The sequence below is a fragment of the Oncorhynchus nerka genome, linkage group LG20, assembly GCF_034236695.1.
Source record: "Oncorhynchus nerka isolate Pitt River linkage group LG20, Oner_Uvic_2.0, whole genome shotgun sequence".
Classification (NCBI taxonomy): Eukaryota; Metazoa; Chordata; class Actinopteri; order Salmoniformes; family Salmonidae; genus Oncorhynchus; species Oncorhynchus nerka.
The window spans coordinates 22,333,916-22,356,060 of NC_088415.1; the positions used below are offsets into that span (position 1 = coordinate 22,333,916).

At 45.1% G+C, this 22,145-nt stretch overlaps 1 protein-coding gene across 4 annotated transcripts in view; it reads left to right on the plus strand.

Moving 5' to 3' along the window:
- Nucleotides 1–22,145, plus strand: part of LOC115102074 (transmembrane and coiled-coil domains protein 1-like) — a 136,323-nt gene that overhangs the window by 94,627 nt on the left and 19,551 nt on the right. The window contains exon 1 of one of the 4 annotated variants that reach the window (XM_029621634.2): nt 16,455–17,346. The exons of the other annotated variants lie outside the window; for them this stretch is intronic. Within the exon in view, the coding sequence (XP_029477494.1) occupies nt 17,272–17,346 (75 nt within the window). The 5' untranslated portion in view covers nt 16,455–17,271. Of the gene's footprint in view, nt 1–16,454; nt 17,347–22,145 lie in introns of those variants that run through there. 4 annotated transcript variants of the gene reach the window in all.

The following is a 22,145-nucleotide window of genomic DNA, read 5'->3' on the forward strand; positions in this document are numbered from 1 at the left end:
AGCTAGTTGTGAAGATCCAGCTGAAAATTTTTTTTCCATTTGCGGTGGGAATCCGGGGATAAAAAATAAAAATAGGTCCGTTATGCTCTGGTTAGCGTTGCGTTGTTCGAACTGGCGAGAGCTTTCCGAGCTAAAGGTTAGCTGATGACCGGTTAGCTGAAGACCGCTAGCATAGCTGGTGGTTAGCTGGCTAGCTTCAGTTGAGGGGTTCCGGTTCCGAAGTAAATATAAATACTTTAGGAAAAAGTAGCTACATTGGGTGAGGCGGGTTGCAGGAGAATATTTGGAAGCTTAGGTTTAGCAAAATGTTTTTAAAGATATGCAAAGAAAAAAATGTAAAACGAAAAAGAGACAATATATACAGAGAGACGATACGACAGGACGACTTACTGCTACGCCATCTTGGAAGAACACTAGGTGGGTGTATATGAGTGTGTTCTGTTTCTCCCTGCCACTCAGAGTGTATATGAGTGTGTGTTCTGTTTCTCCCTGCCACTCCCTGAGTGTATATGAGTGTGTGTTCTGTTTCTCCCTGCCACTCCCTGAGTGTATATGAGTGTGTGTTCTGTTTCTCCCTGCCACTCCCTGAGTGTATATGAGAGTGTGTTCTGTTTCTCCCTGCCACTCCCAGAGTGTATATGAGTGTGTGTTCTGTTTCTCCCTGCCACTCCCTGAGTGTATATGAGTGTGTGTTCTGTTCTGTTTCTCCCTGCCACTCCCTGAGTGTATATGAGTGTGTGTTCTGTTTCTCCCTGCCACTCCCTGAGTGTATATGAGTGTGTGTTCTGTTTCTCCCTGCCACTCCCTGAGTGTATATGAGTGTGTGTTCTGTTTCTCCCTGCCACTCCCTGAGTGTATATGAGTGTGTGTTCTGTTTCTCCCTGCCACTCCCTGAGTGTATATGAGTGTGTGTTCTGTTTCTCCCTGCCACTCCCTGAGTGTGTGTTCTGTGCCACTCCCTGAGTGTATATGAGTGTGTGTTCTGTTTCTCCCTGCCACTCCCTGAGTGTATATGAGTGTGTGTTCTGTTTCTCCCTGCCACTCCCCGAGTGTATATGAGTGTGTGTTCTGTTTCTCCCTGCCACTCCCTATGAGTTCTGTTTCTCCCTGCCACTCCCTGAGTGTATATGAGTGTGTGTTCTGTTTCTCCCTGCCACTCCCTGAGTGTATATGAGTGTGTGTTCTGTTTCTCCCTGCCACTCCCTGAGTGTATATGAGTGTGTGTTCTGTTTCTCCCTGCCACTCCCTGAGTGTATATGAGTGTGTGTTCTGTTTCTCCCTGCCACTCCCTGAGTGTATATGAGTGTGTGTTCTGTTTCTCCCTGCCACTCCCTAAGTGTATATGAGTGTGTGTTCTGTTTCTCCCTGCCTCTCCCTGAGTGCATATGAGTGTGTTCTGTTTCTCCCTGCCAATCCCTGAGTGCATATGAGTGTGTGTGTATTTGATGAATAATAGATGAGGATATAGATTGCTGAGCTCAGCTCTGCAGCTATGGTCCACTGACCCAGTTAACACACAGGAGAGCACACACACAGTAACCATCGTCTGACCTGTCATGCACTGCCTTGTCCGCCAGTCCACCTATCAGATTCCAGCCTACCATGTTCTCACACACATCCTCCTATCAGAGAGCGTCATTTTAGTCTCTAAGGCCCCTTATCCTATCCCCAACATCCTTCAGGATGTGCATATATGAAGGGACCGAATAGGTGTAAGTAATATTGAAGATCAATCTCCTCTTTCTTCTATCTTGCAAGTACAGTATATGCACTTAGTCTGGCCCACAACGTTCCTATTAAATTGATTGTTCTAATGTAATTCTATGGCCTCGCCCAGTATGCTAGCCTTGGTTCCAATTGCTATTGCCGTCAATCATCCATCCCCGTCTTACCATTCCTGTCCTTTCATCTCTTGTCTTTTCCTCTCGCCTTACCCACTCACACGTGTGTCTTTATGTAATGTCTCAATACAGTTATGTATTGGCATATAGATGTGTTAGATCTGACACAGGTGGAACAATAATGGAAGAATGTAATAAAGAAAGAGGAATGTTGACAGGAAATAGCTTTGGTCAGGGACACAGACCTGGCTACTCAGACCAAAGGCATTCTAGAATGGGCTCTAAGGCAGATGGTCCCAGACGGTCTGTATACGTGTGTCAGGAGAGATGGAACTGAAAACAGTTTCCCAGAGATGGTATGCATTGCTGTTGGAATAGCACCACCTAGTGGTCACCAATGCATCGCTCAACTCCCGCTCTGTCTCTACATTTTTTTATTTAACCTTTATTTAAGTAGGCAAGTCAGTTAAGAACAAATTCTTATTTCAAATGACAGCCTAGGAATAGATGGTTAACTGCCTTGTTCAGGGGCAGAACGACAGATTTTTTAACCTTGCCAGCTCAGGAATTCAATCTAGCTCTGGGATTCGACCTTCTCCCCCTCTCTCTTCTCTCTCTACCCCTCCCCTTCTCGCTCTGTCTATTCTTCTCTCTCGATCCCCTCCCCTCCCCTTCTCCCTCTTCTCTCTCGATCCCCTCCCCTTCTCCCTCTTCTTCTCTCTCGATCCCCTCCCCTTCACCCCATTCTGTCTCTTCTTCTCTCTCTACCCCCTCCCCTTCACACCATTCTGTCTCTTCTTCTCTCTCTACCCCCTCCCCTTCACCCCATTCTGTCTCTTCTTTCTCTCTCTACCCCCTCCCCTTCACCCCATTCTGTCTCTTCTTCTCTCTCTACCCCCTCCCCTTCACCCCATTCTGTCTCTTCTTCTCTCTCTACCCCTCCCCCTCTGTCTCTTCTTCTCTCTCTACCCCCTCCCCCTCTGTCTCTTCTTCTCTCTCTACCCCTCCCCTTCTCCCCATTCTGTCTCTTCTTCTCTCTCTACCCCCTCCCCTTCTTCCATTCTGTCTCTTTCTCTCTCTACCCCTCCCCTTCTTCCATTCTGTCTCTTCTGCCTCTCTACCCCCTCCCCTTCTCCCCATTCTGTCTCTTCTCTCTCTACCCCCTCCCCTTCTGTCTCTTCTCTCTCCACCCCTCCCCTTCTGTCTCTTCTTCTCTCTCTACCCCTCTCCTTCACCCCATTCTGTCTCTTCTTCTCTCTCTACCCCCCTCCCTTCTCCCCATTCTGTCTCTTCTTCTCTCTCTACCCCTCCCCTTCTTCCATTCTGTCTCTTCTCTCTCTACCCCTCCCCTTCTTCCATTCTGTCTCTTCTGCTCTCTCTACCCCTCCCCTTCTCCCCATTCTGTCTCTTCTCTCTCTACCCCCTCCCTTCTGTCTCTTCTTCTCTCTCTACCCCCTCTCCTTCACCCCATTCTGTCTCTTCTTCTCTCTCTACCCCCTCCCCTTCTTCCATTCTGTCTCTTCTCTTTCTACCCCTCACCTTCATCCCATTCTGTCTCTTCTCTCTCTACCCCTCTCCCTCTCTCCATTCTGTCTCTTCTCTCTCTACCCCTCCCCTTCTTCCATTCTGTCTCTTCTTCTCTCTCTACCCCCCTTCTGTCTCTTCTCTCTCTACCCCTCCCCTTCGGTCTCTTCTCCCTCTACCCCCCCCTCCTTCTGTCTCCTCTCTCTACCCCCCTTCTTCCATTCTGTCTCTTCTTCTCTCTCTACCCCCTCCCCTTCTTCCATTCTGTCTCTTCTTCTCTCTCTACCCCTCCCCTTCTGTCTCTTCTCTCTCTACCCCCTCCCCTTCACCCCATTGTCTCTTCTGCTCTCTCCCCCTCCCCTTCACCCCCTCTGTCTTCTTCTCTCTCTACCCCCTCCCCCTCTGTCTCTCTTCTCTCTCTACTACCCTCCCCCTCTGTCTCTTCTTCTCTCTCTACCCCCTCTCCCTCTCTCCATTCTGTCTCTTCTCTCTCTACCCCTCCCCTTCTTCCATTCTGTCTTCTCTCTCTACCCCCCCCATTCTGTCTCTTCTCTCTCTACCCCCTCCCCTTCTCCCCCTCTGTCTCTTCTCTCTCTACCCCTCCCCTTCTCCCATTCTGTCTTCTCTCTCCACCCCTCCCCTTCTTCCATTCTGTCTTCTCTCTCTACCCCCTCCCTTCTTCCATTCTGTCTCTTCTCTCTCTACCCCCTCCCCTTCTTCCATTCTGTCTCTTCTCTCTCTACCCCCTCCCCTTCTTCCATTCTGTCTCTTCTCTCCCTACCCCCTCCCCTTCTTCCATTCTGTCTCTTCTCTCTACCCCCTCCCCTTCTTCCATTCTGTCTCCTCTCTCTACCCCCTCCCCTTCTTCCATTCTGTCTCCTCTCTCTACCCCCTCCCCTTCTTCCATTCTGTCTCTTCTTCTCTCTCTACCCCTCCCCTTCATCCATTCTGTCTCTTCTTCTCTCTCTACCCCTCCCTTCACCCCCTCTGTCTTTTCTTCTTCTACCCCCTCCCCTTCTTCCATTCTGTCTCCTTCTCTCTCTACCCCCTCCCCTTCATCCATTCTGTCTCTTCTTCTCTCTCTACCCCTCCCCTTCACCCCCTCTGTCTCTTCTTCTCTCTACCCCCTCCCCTTCTCCCCCTCTGTCTCTTCTTCTCTCTCTACCCCTCCCCTTCACCCTCTCTCTCTACCCCTCCCCTTCACCCTCTCTCTACCCTCCCCTCCCCCTCTCTAACCCTCCCCTCCCCCTCTCTACCCCTCCCCTTCACCCCTCTCTCTCCCCTCCCCCTCTCTACCCCTCCCCTTCCCTCTGTCTCTTCTTCTCTCTACCCCTCCCCTTCTCCCCTCTGTCTCTTCTTCTCTCTCTACCCCTCCCCTTCTCCCCTCTGTCTCTTCTCTCTCTACCCCTCCCCTTCTCCCCCTCTGTCTCTTCTTCTCTCTCTCTACCCCTCCCCTTCACCCTCTCTCTCTACCCCTCCCCTTCACCCTCTCTCTACCCCTCCCCTCCCCCTCTCTACCCCTCCCCTTCACCCCTCTCTACCCCTCCCCTTCACCCCTCTGTCTCTTCTTCTCTCTACCCCCTCCCCTTCTCCCCCTCTGTCTCTTCTCTCTCTACCCCTCCCCTTCTCCCCTCTGTCTCTTCTTCTCTCTCTACCCCTCCCCTTCACCCTCTCTCTCTACCCCTCCCCTTCACCCTCTCTCTACCCCTCCCCTCCCCCTCTCTACCCCTCCCCTTCACCCTCTCTACCCCTCCCCTTCACCCCTCTCTACCCCCTCCCTTCTCCCCCTCCCCTTCTTCTCTCTCTACCCCTCCCCTTCACCCCATTGTCTCTTCTGCTCCCTCCCCTTCACCCCCTCTGTCTCTTCTTCTCTCTCTACCCCTCCCCTTCACCCTCTCTCTCTACCCCTCCCCTTCACCCTCTCTCTACCCCTCCCCTCCCCTCCCCCTCTCTACCCCCCTCCCCTTCCCCCCCTCTCTACCCCTCCCCTTCCCCCTCTCTCTTCTTCTCTCTCTCTACCCCCTCCCCTTCACACCATTGTCTCTTCTGCTCTCTCCCCCTCCCCTTCACCCCCTCTGTCTCTTCTTCTCTCTCTACCCCCTCCCCTCTGTCTCTTCTCTCTACCCCCCCTCCTGTCTTTCTCTTTTTTTCCTCTCTCTCACACACACATTTTTTTTAAATTTCATGACCTATAAAGTAAACCAGACCCAGCTTTATGCACTGGTACCCACAATGACCCAGCTGCTACAGTACACACCAGTCAGTCCTCCTGACCTACCATTTGGGAAGCCCTGTGCTAGATTTCTACACTTACATTACCTCTCCCAATGGTAGCCTGCAGTACTGTACAGTATCTTCTAGAGGGCGCTGTAGACTCACTCTGCTCCCTGTCTCAAGTGTCCTGGCTTAGCTGGTGGCCCAGTTCACACTAACTTGTTGAACTGGTCAGAACTGGACTGGCTGAATCCTCCCACCAAACCCTCCCTATAGCTCACCTACCAGGGCTAATGAAGAGGGGCCAGCTGGGTCAATATTGGAGCACAAGTAGGCCATCAGGACCAGGAGAGGGGTGTTTGGGGGGCTGATCAAACAGTATAGGGACTACATTTTTTTACAGATTGTCCTAGTCTCTGTGTCTTCCTACCCATTAATAGGCTGGCAGGGTGTTGCGGCCAACACACTTCCCCTGCTATACACTGTATTGTACATGGCCAGCAAGGCATTATGGGATAGCGACCCCTCTTTATCTGTGTTGCATAATCAGGATGAGACGGGTTTAAACAGGTGTAAACGGGTGTAAACAGGACCGGGTCTGGTAAATACTGACCATAACCACTAGGCACACACACACACACACATTTGTTTTACTATCCTTTGATTCCCTTTCAAAATCCTATATTCCCTAACCCCTAAACCTAACCCTAACCCCAAACCTAACTCCTCAACCTCAAATTCTAACCCTAATTCTAACACTAAACCTAACTCCCAAGCTTAAAATAACCTTTATCCTTGTGGGGACTGGCGAAATGTCTCCACTTCTCCGAATGTTCCTTGTCTTACCATCCTTTTGAAGACAAAAACACACACGTATGAGCATGCATAACCACACACTCAACAGGACACCTTAGCTCATACACATGGGCTGTATGTACAGGACTACTGACACACACCCATACTATAGGAAACACACACGTATGAGCACGCATAACCACACACTCAACAGGACACCTTAGCTCATACACATGGGCTGTATGTACAGGACTACTGACACACACCCATACTATAGGAAACACACACGTATGAGCATGCATAACCACACACTCAACAGGACACCTTAGCTCATACACATGGGCTGTATGTACAGGACTACTGACACACACCCATACTATAGGAAACACACACACACACGTATGAGCATGCATAACCACACACTCAACAGGACACCTTAGCTCATACACATGGGCTGTATGTACAGGACTACTGACACACACCCATACTATAGGAAACACACACGTATGAGCATGCATAACCACACACTCAACAGGACACCTTAGCTCATACACATGGGCTGTATGTACAGGACTACTGACACACACCCATACTATAGGAAACACACACGTATGAGCATGCATAACCACACACTCAACAGGACACCTTAGCTCATACACATGGGCTGTATGTACAGGACTACTGACACACACCCATACTATAGGAAACACACACGTATGAGCATGCATAACCACACACTCAACAGGACACCTTAGCTCATACACATGGGCTGTATGTACAGGACTACTGACACACACCCATACTATAGGAAACACACACACACACGTATGAGCATGCATAACCACACACTCAACAGGACACCTTAGCTCATACACATGGGCTGTATGTACAGGACTACTGACACACACCCATACTATAGGAAACACACACGTATGAGCATGCATAACCACACACTCAACAGGACACCTTAGCTCATACACATGGGCTGTATGTACAGGACTACTGACACACACCCATACTATAGGAAACACACACACGTATGAGCATGCATAACCACACACTCAACAGGACACCTTAGCTCATACACATGGGCTGTATGTACAGGACTACTGACACACACCCATACTATAGGAAACACACACACGTATGAGCATGCATAACCACACACTCAACAGTTCACCTTAGCTCATACACATGGGCTGTATGTACAGGACTACTGACACACACCCATACTATAGGAAACACACACACGTATGAGCATGCATAACCACACACTCAACAGTTCACCTTAGCTCATACACATGGGCTGTATGTACAGGACTACTGACACACACCCATACTATAGGAAACACACACACGTATGAGCATGCATAACCACACACTCAACAGGACACCTTAGCTCATACACATGGGCTGTATGTACAGGACTACTGACACACACCCATACTATAGGAAACACACACACGTATGAGCATGCATAACCACACACTCAACAGTTCACCTTAGCTCATACACATGGGCTGTATGTACAGGACTACTGACACACACCCATAGAGGAAACACACAAAATCACCACCTTGCGACCGTCACTGTAATCTGTGACAAGATGTGTCTCTTTAGCACACCGTAGGTAAACCTGTATGAAATTCCCTATTGGTGAGTTGAGTCAGGGTCACTGTGTTCTAATCTACCACACTGTTACGAATCCCTTTTGGCCCAACAGTCTAGGGGGGATGGTAACGAGACCCGTAACATAACTCGTGCAAATTATAATAGTGAAAAAGTAAAAGTGAGAACGAAATAACCACGACAACGGAAATCTACCGTCAAACGCTGGGTTTATTGGAAAACACACGGTAATGGGGGGAGCAGGAAAAGGGGCTGAGCTGGACCCAAGGAAAGAAACAATAAGTATTCAAAAACACCCCTAAACTAGACTAGCCTATTTCAACAACAGCTAACTAACTAACCAAAAAAATACAGTGGGTGGTCCGCCCAGTTCTAACTAGGGTATTTAACAAAGTTTACCTACGGGTAGTGTATGCCCATGGGTGACTTGTCTTGGTTCCCCCTTTTCCCACCAGCAAACAAACACCATAACCAAAAGCAATACTCACAGGTGAGGACAAAGTGCTATGGAGGTGCTCAAACAAAAGAGAGGTCAATACATAAAGAGAGAGTGAAACAGAGAGACCTACAGACATGGCATTTACAGAGCGATTGAGCTGATTGATGATTGGTGACTGATTGGGGAGTGATGATTTTCACCTGTGAGGGGAGAAGGAGAGAAAAGAAACACACACACAGGATACACACACAGGATACTTGTATCCGTAACACACACCCAACTGCACCGAGGCACAGTGGCTAGGCCCAAAACCATTGCTAGATACAATCTGTGCTCTACTATGTTCACATGTTCAGACCAGCTCCTCAGAGCCTCCTTTATGGATCCAGTTTTTCATAGTGGGCATTGAAAACATATTATTCACTTCAGAAGGTCGCGCCTATTCAATTCCATATCACCCGCCAGAGAATGGGACAGTAAGCCTGTCATTTGTTGTTGGTGGTGTTTCTCTGGTCTTGCTGTTTGGGTCGGCCATTAGAACCATGGCTGCGTCTCGTCCTTCGGTCATAAAGCCTCTAGTAATAATCTTCCCAGTGGTTTATGTAGCTCCTAGCCAACCCATTTATGGGAGAGGAGGGGCTGGGGAGCCTGTTCTCAATGGGGAGGATATTGTTTAGAGGGCCCTGAGATTGGGTCTCCTCTCCTAGGGGCTTGAGGACCAAACAAAGCTTTCACTCTTCTCCCTTTATGTAACCTCCAACACACACCCATCCTGACAACTCATAACCTATCCACATGGTGGGGAGTGTATGGATCTCAGTCTGAGAGTCTGGGAGTGTATGGATCTCAGATTGTTCTCCCTTTCCCTCACTCTCCCTCTCTTTCTCCCTATCCTTCTCTTTCGTAGTTGTCCTCTATCCCCTCCCTCCCTCCCTCCCTGTCTCTATTTATTTGACATGTTCTTCATTTTTCATCTTCTTTATGCCCTTCTTTCTTTCTCTCTTCCTTCTTCTCAGTCCAGGGCCTGTAACTGTTCTGTCTGTGTTGTCCCTGGGTTTCTCTTTCTGGCATGTTCCACCCTGGCAGCTGTTCAGGACTTGCTTCTCTCTTTGGAATCAGAATGAGGAAGATGATCATTCTAGGTTGTGGTTGTGTTTCCTGGCTGAGGGCAGTCCTCTGGATTTCACATGCCCCAGAGCCTTCTATTCTGGAAAACATCACCTTGTACTCTGGAATCCAGAGCCCTCTATTTAGAGAGCCTCTGCTAAATGCTGGAAGCATCCTCTGTGTCATGACACTGTGGGGATATTATAGCCAGTGACAAATACATTTGGCTTCCTTTTCCAAATGAATGAAATCCAAATGAGTGTCCAACCTAAATCAGTCAGATGATTTAATGGTTTGTTCTGGTCTATTCAAATATTATTCTAGCTCAGCTTGTCTTTACACATACATTCTCATTCACTACGTGTGTGTGTCCAAATGGGTCAATGTTGTGGCTGCTGGATAAATATCCCAAAAGCCAATAAAATGAGACAGGGCTAAGGCTTATGGGAACAATGGCTAGCTATAGAATTAGGTTTTGTTTCTCCCTGGCCTGATAAACACACACACCTACAGCCTGTGGACAAAACAGTCCATTAAACACAGCTCTGTGTTTAGAGGGTAATTCCACTGTAGCAGAGTGATGCTGACTCAGATTTAACACTTTAATATGTATGCAAACAGAAACCAATGATTGCTAAGCTAAACCATACAACACTATGCACAAGGACGACTTTTACCCATTTCCGCTGAAAGTTTACAAAGACACATTTACTTGGGGGAAAAAAATTGGTAACAGAATGACGACACAAACAGTACAAACACAAAGTCATTCTGTTACCAAACTTTGCATCTGCGCTGTTCTTCATGTGTTACCTACCATCCCACTATAAGGCCCTATTGGTTTGTGGCAGTAAACTCTCTCTTTGTCAGCAGTATCTGTATCTTATTGCCCCAGTCCGGCTCCGGGTTGACGTGAACCAAATACACAGATCTAGGATCAGATTTCCCTCCCCCAATCTCAACCTTATCTGTTCAGGGGGAATTATATCTGATTCTGTGTCAGTGGTTAGGGGAAACTTCACCCACTCCCATTCATGCAGCACCTGAGGGAGGTGACCCATAGTGACTGCTTCAGGAGCACTGACGCTATACGCTTCACCGAGGTGACATAGCTACTCTGCCATTTATGGTAGTGCCACCAAGGAATGTCGCTAAAGAATGTCCTGTCTTGTGGACTCTCTTTTGAATGCCTTTGGCTTGTTTTACAGAATGACTAAATAGTTCCTGAGTCACTCAAAAGACCTGGATATTCCCTGGGTTACATTGATAGCTGCTCAAGTAGCTTGGTCTCCTAAGAGACAGACCTGGGACTGCAACGGCACTCAATTCAGCTGTGGAGAATGTATGTGATGTCAGCTCTGAAAGCATCTGGAAACCAGTTAGGTCAGTCAGACTCCAGAACTGGTCTTTCACTGACTGATAGATTGACACATATTAATGAGAAAAGACTAGAAAGCATTTCTGTTAGTATGTTTGTTTGATTGTTCTGTATAAAGTGTATGTGATCACGTTCCTCATTGTCTTTTCATATAGTGGGGGGCTTAAAATACCCATAAGTCCCCACAAGGATAGTAAAACAAGAACATGTATGCCTTGTGGGGACATTTACCACATCCCAATGAGGACAAAGGCTATTTTAAGCTTGGGGGTTAGGTTTAGGGTTAGTGTTAGAATTAGGGTTAGGGTAAGGGGTTAGGTTTAGGGTTTGGGTTAAGGTTAGGGTAAGGGTTAGGTTTATGTTAGGTGTTAGGGAAATGAGGAATTTTAATGGAAATATATTTTAGGTCCCCACGAGGATAGAAGAACATAACTAGGTGTGTGTGTGTGTGTGTGTGTGTGTGTGTGTGTGTGTGTGTGTGTGTGTGTGTGTGTGTGTGTGTGTGTGTGTGTGCGTGCGTGTGTGTGTTTGCGGGCATAAGTATGTGTGTATGTATGTTTAAGTAGGCCCTTTGTACCAGGCCAGCTCACCTTGTTTGACTGAAGAGATAAAACCTGTTCTGTAATGATGTTGAACAGCACTTGGGCAATTCCACGCTAACGGAATTATGATTTCAGATTTTTCTCTTTCAAGTGTATTCCAACACTAAAAACCATTGATTTCAAAGTTTAACAAACCATACAACTCTATGCACTTGAACTACTTTGAACCATTTACACAGAAAATTTCACAAAAACACATTTATGGGAAGAACTGTGCGGATACAAAGTTTGGTCCCCCTCAGGTCTTTATGCGACCACGTTTTACAAAAACTTCTAAATATCTGCTCAAAATGAAGATTCAAAGGTGTCGGCAGAAAGAATGGGGTGTGACATGACACCTTGAGTTTAAAATGATATATTTTGGTTATTGAACTACAGTATGTGAAGTGGATTTACATTTGGTAATGGGATTATGGTAACGGAATTACATCATGGATCCCTGATATGTACCAAGCAGAAGTGCATCATTATGAATATCATTCTATTCATGGCGATTTATCCTAAATAGGTACACAAAGGTTGAAATATGCAATATACTTATTTTGCATATTTGGGCATTCTTCTACATACGGGCTATTATTGTAATGAGCTTCGCCCCAAACAAGACCACATTTGGTTGGTTTGGTCCAGACTGAATCTGAAACAATCATAGACATCTATGTTTCATAAGTTTGAACATCACAGTAAAGCACAGTAGAGTACAGTAGAGTAAGTAAGGTAAAGTAGATATGTTCAGTACAGTAAGGTACAGTAAAGTAGATGTGTTCAGTACAGTAAGGTACAGTAAAGTAGATGTGTTCAGTACAGTAGAGTAAGTAAGGTAAAGTAGATATGTTCAGTACAGTAAGGTACAGTAAAGTAGATGTGTTCAGTACAGTAAGGTACAGTAAAGTAGATGTGTTCAGTACAGTAAGGTACAGTAAAGTAGATGTGTTCAGTACAGTAAGGTACAGTAAAGTAGATATGTTCAGTAGAGTAAGGTACAGTAAAGTAGATATGTTCAGTACAGTAAGGTACAGTAAAGTAGATATGTTCAGTACAGTAAGGTACAGTAAAGTAGATATGTTCAGTACAAGTAGATGTGTTCGGTACAGTAAGGTACAGTAAAGTAGATGTGTTCGGTACATTAAGGTATAGTAAAGTAGATGTGTTCGGTACAGTAAGGTACAGTAAAGTAGATGTGTTCGGTACAGTAAGGTACAGTAAAGTAGATGTGTTCGGTACAGTAAGGTACAGTAAAGTAGATGTGTTCAGTACAGTAAGGTACAGTAAAGTAGATGTGTTCGGTACAGTAAGGTACAGTAAAGTAGATGTGTTCAGTACAGTAAGGTACAGTAAAGTAGATGTGTTCAGTGCAGTAAGGTACAGTAAAGTAGATGTGTTCAGTGCAGTAAGGTACAGTAAAGTAGATGTGTTCAGTACAGTAAGGTACAGTAAAGTAGATGTGTTCAGTACAGTAAGGTACAGTAAAGTAGATGTGTTCAGTACAGTAAGGTACAGTAAAGTAGATGTGTTCAGTAGAGTAAGGTACAGTAAAGTAGATGTGTTCAGTACAGTAAGGTACAGTAAAGTAGATATGTTCAGTACAGTAAGGTACAGTAAAGTAGATATGTTCAGTACAGTAAGGTACAGTAAAGTAGATATGTTCAGTACAGTAAGGTAGGGTAAGTAGATGTGTTCAGTACAGTAAGGTACAGTAAAGTAGATGTGTTCAGTACAGTAAGGTACAGTAAAGTAGATGTGTTCAGTACAGTAAGGTACAGTAAAGTAGATATGTTCAGTACAGTAAGGTACAGTAAAGTAGATATGTTCAGTACAGTAAGGTACAGTAAAGTAGATGTGTTCAGTAGAGTAAGGTACAGTAAAGTAGATGTGTTCAGTAGAGTAAGGTACAGTAAAGTAGATGTGTTCAGTACAGTAAGGTAGAGTAAAGTAGATATGTTCAGTACAGTAAGGTACAGTAAAGTAGATATGTTCAGTAGAGTAAGGTACAGTAAAGTAGATATGTTCAGTAGAGTAAGGTACAGTAAAGTAGATATGTTCAGTACAGTAAGGTACAGTAAAGTAGATGTGTTCAGTACAGTAAGGTACAGTAAAGTAGATGTGTTCAGTACAGTAAGGTACAGTAAAGTAGATGTGTTCAGTACAGTAAAGTAGATATGTTCAGTACAGTAAGGTACAGTAAAGTAGATGTGTTCAGTACAGTAAGGTACAGTAAAGTAGATGTGTTCAGTACAGTAAGGTACAGTAAAGTAGATATGTTCAGTACAGTATAATACAGTACATTATACTGTACTCTACTCTAACATGTCCTACTCTACTTTTCTTTACTGTACAGTTATGTTCTGTACTGTACTGTTCTCAACTGTACAGTGCTGTCCAAACTTGTTAAACATAGTTGTCTATGATTGGTTAAGATTTGGCCCGGCCAGGGCGGACTGACCAAATTTAAACTACTTTTCAACATCCATGGACGTGCTGGGAGAGTTGACATTAATTGGAGAGAGAAGAGAGAGAAATAGAGTGGGAGAGAGAGATGGAGGGGTTTTCCAGACTGTTGTCACACCCTTGCTTTGACCACCAGACGACAGAAAGAGAAAGAAAACAGTTATGAGCTGATCATAACAGTATGCCAGTAGAAGGGAGGACAGTAGCAGGAGACCCAACTGATTTCCCATTGTAGCCAATTTAACTGCAGTCATTTTCTGTAATTCCGGTATATCGATTTGGTTACAGAGTTTTAATCATTTAATAATTAATAAACAAATCTGATATCAGTAAAAACACTACAACTATTTGATAGGTCTACCTTTACTTTTTACTTCTGTGAACTTTCCTTATCCTCCCTCATCCTCCCTCAAGAAATTTGAAAATATCTTAAAGATATGTGGGTTTTTGGTAACGGAATTACAAGGCACAAGGCAAAGTTTCTTAAATTTACAGAAGGCAAATAGTTTCTCCAAAACGAAGTATAAGTGTTGATATTAGTTGGCAGGGGTCTTCAACATTTATTGTGTTTTGATTTATTTCTGATACCTTTTTAAGACTTTTTCTGGTAGGTGTTTTATAAGACCCATTTTCCATCTGTTTGACCAGAAATCAAAGCATTTGGTTATTCCACATTTTTAGGGTGGAAAATTGTTGAAAAATGTATATGCCTTAATAATAAACTCTTAGCTTTCATTTGACACCCAATTTGAAATGCTCCTCTAAACGTCATGTTGGTGCTCAGGGGTCCTTTTAACATGGAAATGCACCACTTCAGAGGCTTGAATGAATGGTCGTCGTTGACCGTGGATAGCAGATAAAGAGAATATTGCTTTAGTGATGGTGTCACGTTCTGACCATAGTTCTGGTATTTTATTCTTTGTTTTAGTATGGTCAGGTTGTGAGTTGGGGTGGGCAGTCTATGTTTGTTTTTCTATGTTGGTTTTTGTGTTCGGCCTAGTATGGTTCTCAATCAGAGGCAGGTGTCGTTAGTTGTCTCTGATTGAGAATCAAACTTAGGTAGCCTGGGTTTCACTTTCGGTTTGTGGGTGTTTGTTTCCGTGTGAGTGTTTGGGCCACACGGTACTGTTTTGGTTTTGTTAATTCACGTCATTGTTTTGATTCAGTGTTCAGTGCTTTCTTTAATTAAAATCATCATGAACACTTACGACGCTGCGCTTTGGTCCAATCCTTACTCCTCCTCAGACGAAGAGGAGGAAAGCCGTTACAGATGGGCAGTTTGACAATAGGCCTGTCTTTGTCTTTGGTAATAGTGCAGGGGGGTTGATTTATAAAGCCTGCAAGCAGCCATGTGCCCACTTTCATTCATTACACACACACACACACACACACACACACACACACACACACACACACACACACACACACACACACACACACACACACACACACACACACACACACACACTCCCAGAACCCTCAGAATAACTGAGGCCTACTCTTATGTAAGCTGCCTTTCCCCTAAACTCTAGCCTCTCTCTCTCTGGGTGTGGGTCCCTCCATTCCCTCCCTTCCTCCCTCCCCACAGTCCCTCATTAAAGCCTTTTATTCATCCCCCTGCCCTCCCTTATCCTTCTCTCTCCATCCTCCTCTCCCTCCCTCAATTCATTTCTGTACAGAGGCTCTTTGGCAGCCCCCCCCCCTGCTTTCACCCCCTACGTGCCCCGCTTCGCTTCTCCCCCTAATTGGTTGTGAGCCATTGGTATACAAACACACACACACACACTTCTGCATTACGGTCTTGTTGGTCATATGACTGTATAATCTGAAAAGGGGTTTATGGTGTAGCTGTTTTTCAGCTAAAACTGATTCTGTTTCCTCAGATAGAAAACCTAGTCAGCCTTAATCAAATGAACAACACTGGTTTTGTTTAGTACTGTGACATCATGTTTTCTACAGTATGTGGAATGTGGATGTGTGTTGAGTCACATCAGGCCCAGTGGCAGTATCCAGTAGGAACAGAGATGAGATCATAGGCTTCTGATGCAAGGCTAATTGGGATTTCAGGCAGATGATTTTCTAAGAGATGTGTTAAAATGAAAGCAGGGCATTCTGACTGTGAGAGTTGATTGGCTGAGAGTTTAATTTAATCAAAGCTCATTGGTTGTGGTATGCAGGCTATGTGAGGTAGTTGTTTTCAGTGTGCTTGCCGTCAGTGCTCATTGGCTGTGACATTGAACCTGTGGAAGATAATTGGCTCAGCCTTGACAGTTTGTTTCTACCCTTATGAGATGTTTTCTCCATCAGATAGCCAACTGCGGAATTTCACTGGCCCAAAAACTGTGTCAGAATAAAATACTTTCCTTCTTCACCCCTTCCCTGTTCGCTCGCTCCCTCTCTCACTTCCCTCTCTCCCTCCCTCTTGTTCTTTCGCTCACACACACAGTGACAGCTCCTGGAGGGCTCTTTTCTCCTCCCTGCTCCCTCGATCCCCTCACATCCGTCCTCGGGGTCTGTCTTTCTCTCTTTTTCTCCCTCAGTAGCTTTTACACCCTGTGGACTCTGAAAACTTAACCCTGCGTTCAAACTGCAGTCAACTCTGCCTTCGGTTAACCCTACGTTCAATCTTCTGTCAGTCCTTCCTTCAGTTAACCCTGCGTTCAAACTGCAGTCAACTTTATTCAGTTCAACTGTCACTTCTTGTCATTCCGAGCCTTCATCAGGACCACCCGACGCTGCGAGGAGTACTTCCAGGAGCGCTGTGCCCTATGGTGTTGTGTTCGCTGAAGCATGTGTGTGTGTGCTCCATAGGCTTGGCGTTAGCTGGACTCTCTCTCTTCTCTGTAGGCTGTGTGATCAGTGAAGCATGGACTCAGCAGAGCTGCTGCTCTATCAGTCTCTCAGGCTGCCAGCAGGACAGGCTGATAGCAGGACAGGCTGATAGCAGGGTCTCCTAGGGCTGTGGACTCCGTGGTGACTGTGGTCTCTGGATTTCGTTCTCTGTCTGAAAGTGGGGTCTGGTGTTGGATGGGCTGGTTGAACAGTGGACTCTGCTTCTGATGAAGGCCCTGTGCTGGACAGTGGACTCTGCCTCAGTGGATCAGCCTTGATACATTCCTTTGGCTTCTTTGTCTAGTGGACCTTAGACCCTCTTTTTTTATTCCCTGCGTGAAGTAGACTTTGTTCCAAGAGGACCTGTCAGTGAGTCTGTCCAATGTGGCTGTGGCCATCTCCTATGGGCCAGACTGATGCCTCCTTTCCCTCTGAGGTGTCAATGAGGCTGTGTGAGGCTCCATGCACCCCCCCATCATGGAGGTCATCTTCAACCTGATAACTGCTGACCCCTCCCCACCTCCTTCCCCCACAACCGTGAGTCTCCATCTGTATACAGCACGTGCCTGTGTGTGTTCATCTATGGACCTCACAGCATGTGCACGTACATCTCTAAATGTTGTCGTTCATTATATATGCATGTGTTCACATCCATGTGGGTATCCCTCCAAATGCAGCGTCTATGAGTGTTAATGTGTCGACAATGTGTCAAAGTGTCCTTGCATTACATGAACCAGTACATACCCATGTTGAAATCCTAACAGCGCATTTGATTTAAAAGCTGTGAGTTGCGGGTAGAGACCAGAGGCCTGTACTGAGAGGCTTTGAGAGGACGTCATGGGGACTGAAAGCCTGTGTTGTGATGGCTGGGCTGGGCTAAGCCATAATGTTTCAACAGGCTCCCAGTTTAGTTTAGTTTAGTCTTGTGTGGGTTTTTTCCTGTTGGAAGTGGACACAACAGGCTTTTCTCCTAGACCCTCTGAATTCCTCCACACAACAAAAGTTAGCTGCTGGTGAGCTTGGTGAGCTTGGTGAGCTTGGTGAGCTTGGTGTGTGTGTGTGTGTGTGTGTGTGTGTGTGTGTGTGTGTGTGTGTGTGTGTGTGTGTGTGTGTAAATCACTGCATGCCCAGCGTCACACAGAGTTATGTAATTGTCCCTAGCTATTGAATGGACCTCATTGTTGTCCGATTGGAACCCCTTAAAGGCACACAAAAAGCGGATTTCCATTCAAAACTGTCCTTCCTCAATATCAGAGCTGCTTAATTTGGCAGGGCTGGGTGAGAACTGAGACCATCAGGAAAGAAGAGGAGAGGAGGAAAAAGGGAAGAAAAGAGCAAAGAGAGTATAGATTTGGAAGAAGAGCAGAAGAGGGATGAAGAGAGGAGGAGAGTCATGAAGACTGGGGGAGTGGAGAACGGGAGAGGAGAGGCATTGGGAACTTGTGTTGATGAGTTTGGCTTGCACTGCTCTAGAGAGGGGAATTCCAGATCCTTAGCCCAACACAGTGTCTCCCAGTCTGCCAACTCATAGTGAGCTATGCAGTAAGATCTCCCAGGTCCTAGAATAGCCCTACACTGTAAGGTCTGCTGTGTACATTCTACTGCTAAATCATTTATTAACATCATTTTCACATGGAACACTCACATGCTCTGATGTTCTAGCTAGATTTAATTCAGGTGTCCTGAGGTCTTGGCACACACACACACTCACTCACTCACTCTCACACACACACACATCAGTCTTGTCAGTTCTAATCACTCCTATCAGATCTGTGATCTCTCTGAGTCAAGAATAGACCCACATTCACAAAACATGGACAAACTTTCCTTAACCTGTGAAGGTTTCATTGAAACATGTTGTATCTTATCCATTTTTGAGAAAGAAAGCCGATATGACAGAGGTTGAGTGAATAATGTTATTGTGAATCCTTTGTGTCTCTGTAAATCATTTGGGCTGTTTACCAGAACAGTTAGGAGGACGGAGTTTATTTGTTGTGTTTGGTGTCATGACTGAGTGATCAAGTTTCAGCTGGATTAATCATACTGTAATTAAAGATGGGTTTCTATGGCAACCCATAAGATTATGTTCATTTCCCAGCGTTATCAGATGCAAACATGTTGAATGAAGAAGTGCCAGAATTTCTCATTAGCACACACAAACATATGGACATAAAAACTGCCAAATATGCGAAGCAAGGCTAAAGAACGTAAAATGTAATGCGAGGTAAAGACCACCCTCAAGACTAGATCAGTATAAAAGACCACAGGCCTCATTTATCAACCATGCATATACTCAAATCTGTGCGGAAACTATTTCCATGCGGTGTGAGATAAATCAATATGAATGTTTGCTTGAGTGTGTGTGTAAATTTACTCAAAGACATTATTATGCATAGGCACAGAGCCAAGTGGTGGGAAAGGGAACTGCTTGTCAAACGTACCCTAGTGAATGGGGAAAATAATGTTGAAATTGTGAGTAATAATACAAATATTTTTTAAGTGATTTCATTATATTTCCATTGTGATTTCATGCAACATATTGTGACAGGTTATATCATTTTATTTGACCACTTCTGTGCATTTGTTACAATAATCATCCATATGAAGTGCAGTAATTTGTTAAATTAGAGGCACGTGTGAAAGTGAAACCATTGAAATGCTATAAAAGACTGAGATAATGAGAAATCAAATGAGATGGCTGATCTTGCTCTGTTGAAAGATTTGGCATTTAACAGAGATGGTTGATCTTGCTCTGTTTTGGCAATTCACAGAGAGCCTGTTTTTAGAGTTTTGTTTTTTTTGCAGAAGGTACAGATTGACTCATCAGATATCGTTTCCAAAACCAATCTTTAAGGATTGTTGCGAGGATTTAAGACCTACTTTAGAAAGGCACATGTCATTCCGGTGCACATCCAAGTGCTAATCAACCATCAGGTTTTTGGCAAAGGGCACTTTGATCGGCATCTTTACAGCCCTCGATAAGCCAATGTTTTGGATGCAAATCATCAGCAAAATGAACAGTTACATACAATTTCCATACACCATCGCACAACAGGTTGAAGTCTAGGCTTTTGCTAGCCATTCATGGGTTCCCAAATACAAATGGAGCAATGATTGGTTATGTGATGCGCAAAAGACATTGCTGAATGTGGTGGTCAGGTGGAACGCACGACTCGTTCATCCTGCAGAACAGCAATGATGACCTATAGGCCTACACTCTTAGAAAAAAGGAGCTATCTAGAACCTAAAAGGGTTCTTTGGCTATCCCCATAGGATAACCATTTGAAGAACACTATTTGGTTCCAAGTAGAACACTTTAGGTTCCAGGTAGAATCCTTTTTAGTTCCATGCTGAACCCTTTCCACAGAGGGTTCTACCTGGAGCTAAAAAGGGTTCTACATAGAGCCAAAAAAGGTTATTCTATGGGGACAGCCGAATAAACCTTTTGGAACCCTTTTTTCTAAGAGTGTACAGGAGGGAGTTGTTGAGGATGGATGGCTGATTGGTGACTGTTGCCTACTCATTTGAGGTATATTTACCATTGCTAAAGCAACTTCAATTGTCCTAATGGTCCTCTCTTTGTAGCTATGTTTTATTTTTACTGGTCAAGCCACAATTGAGCGAGCCAAATAAAACCTGTTGGTTGTATTCAATGTCTGACACTAGCAATTCTCTTTAAGTCTCTTAAAAGTTTTTTTTGTTAGCTTTTTTTGGTTGCACCATTGTATTTCATGATATGGTGTTGTATATTCCCACAGGCTTTAAATGGATGATTTTGAACATATATGGTTAATTAGAGGTGTTTTGGAATTAAAATAGTCAAGGTTGTGGATAAGAACTGAGGCTGAGAACAATTGATATTTATCAATCGTTATCTCCTACTGGTGTGCGTATGAAACTTGTAGGATTGTTTAATAAATCACACTTTCATTGTGTACTAATGTTCTATTCCATTTGTAAGTAGTATTTTAGAATAGGCAATATTGATAAATGAGGCCCCAGATGAGTAAATATCTGACATGGGGTGAATCTGGAGATGGCCTCTCACGTCAGCATCTCTCTGTTGCCTGGGCTCCCCGCTTGTGCCATCAAACCCTTGCAACTTATCCAGAACGCCACAAGCCGCCTGGGGTTCAACCTTCTTCAAGACCCTGGTGCTTGGCTACAGAGCAGCAAGGGGAACTGCCCCTCCCTTACCGTCAGGCTATACTCAAACCCTACATCCCAACCCGGGTACTCTGTTCTGCCACCTCTGGTCTCTTGTCCGCCCCACCCCTATGGGAGGTCAGCTCCCACTTAGCCTAGTCAAAGGTGTGATATGTGGTTGTCCCACCTAGGTATCTTTAGATGGAATGCACTAATTGTAAGTCACTCTGGATAAGAGTGTCTGCTAAATGACTAAGATGTAAATGACCCAGAAGCCATTAGGGGTCTTTCCTGGTGTCCATCAGGCAGGTCAACCAGATACTAGTAAGATTAGTGTTCATCTGTGGGCCGGGGTCCACCCAAACCTTCCCCCAGCCTCCCTAACAGGGTGTGCCTGTTTGTCCAGGGACTGGTTGGTTGTGTAACAGCTACTGATCCAGGCAAAGCCGGTCAGCACCCTAAGAAACCAGGACTGGCTTACAAAGATCCACCACAGGCCTGGGAAATGTCATAATCCCACACACACACACACACACACTTACAACACTAATGTTTATAAAACACACACCGCACGCGGTAGGACCACATACCGCCCCCGCAGGTCAGGACCGTGTCTTACAGTAAGTGGGAGATTGAATTTAAGCATGTTTAGTTGAAGTCTAGATGTGTAGAGAAAGTGATTCAGGTGTAGATCTTGCATAATCATGTGAATGTGAAATTTTTGTTAAGATATGGATATGAAGTTGGGTTTTCTTCTGTTATGTTTAGCACTGGGTCATGAGGCTTGAATAAATATCAGTTATGACATTCTACTGCATATGTATATTTAGAATAAACTGTATTACAGCATGACTTTGGCCAACTTTACACCTGGGCTTAAACTGTTTGGAATGTCAACATCTCAATCTCTCTTTCTCAATCTCTCCATCTCTCTCTCTCTCTCTCTCCCTCTCTCTCTCTCTCTATTTAGCAGTCAGGTCATTGAGTGTGCGGGTGGGTTTGAGCGTTAGGGTAATTAACAGAGTTTTACCTTAGTTACTGTACAATGTTTCATTTCCAGCCTGGGGGTATCCTGTGTTCTCTCCTTGGGTTTCCCTCACAATCTCACATGCAGTGGAGGTACAATGATCTTCTGGGTTCACCTTGCTGTATGCTCTGATAAGTGTGATACATGCACTAAACTTGAGCCT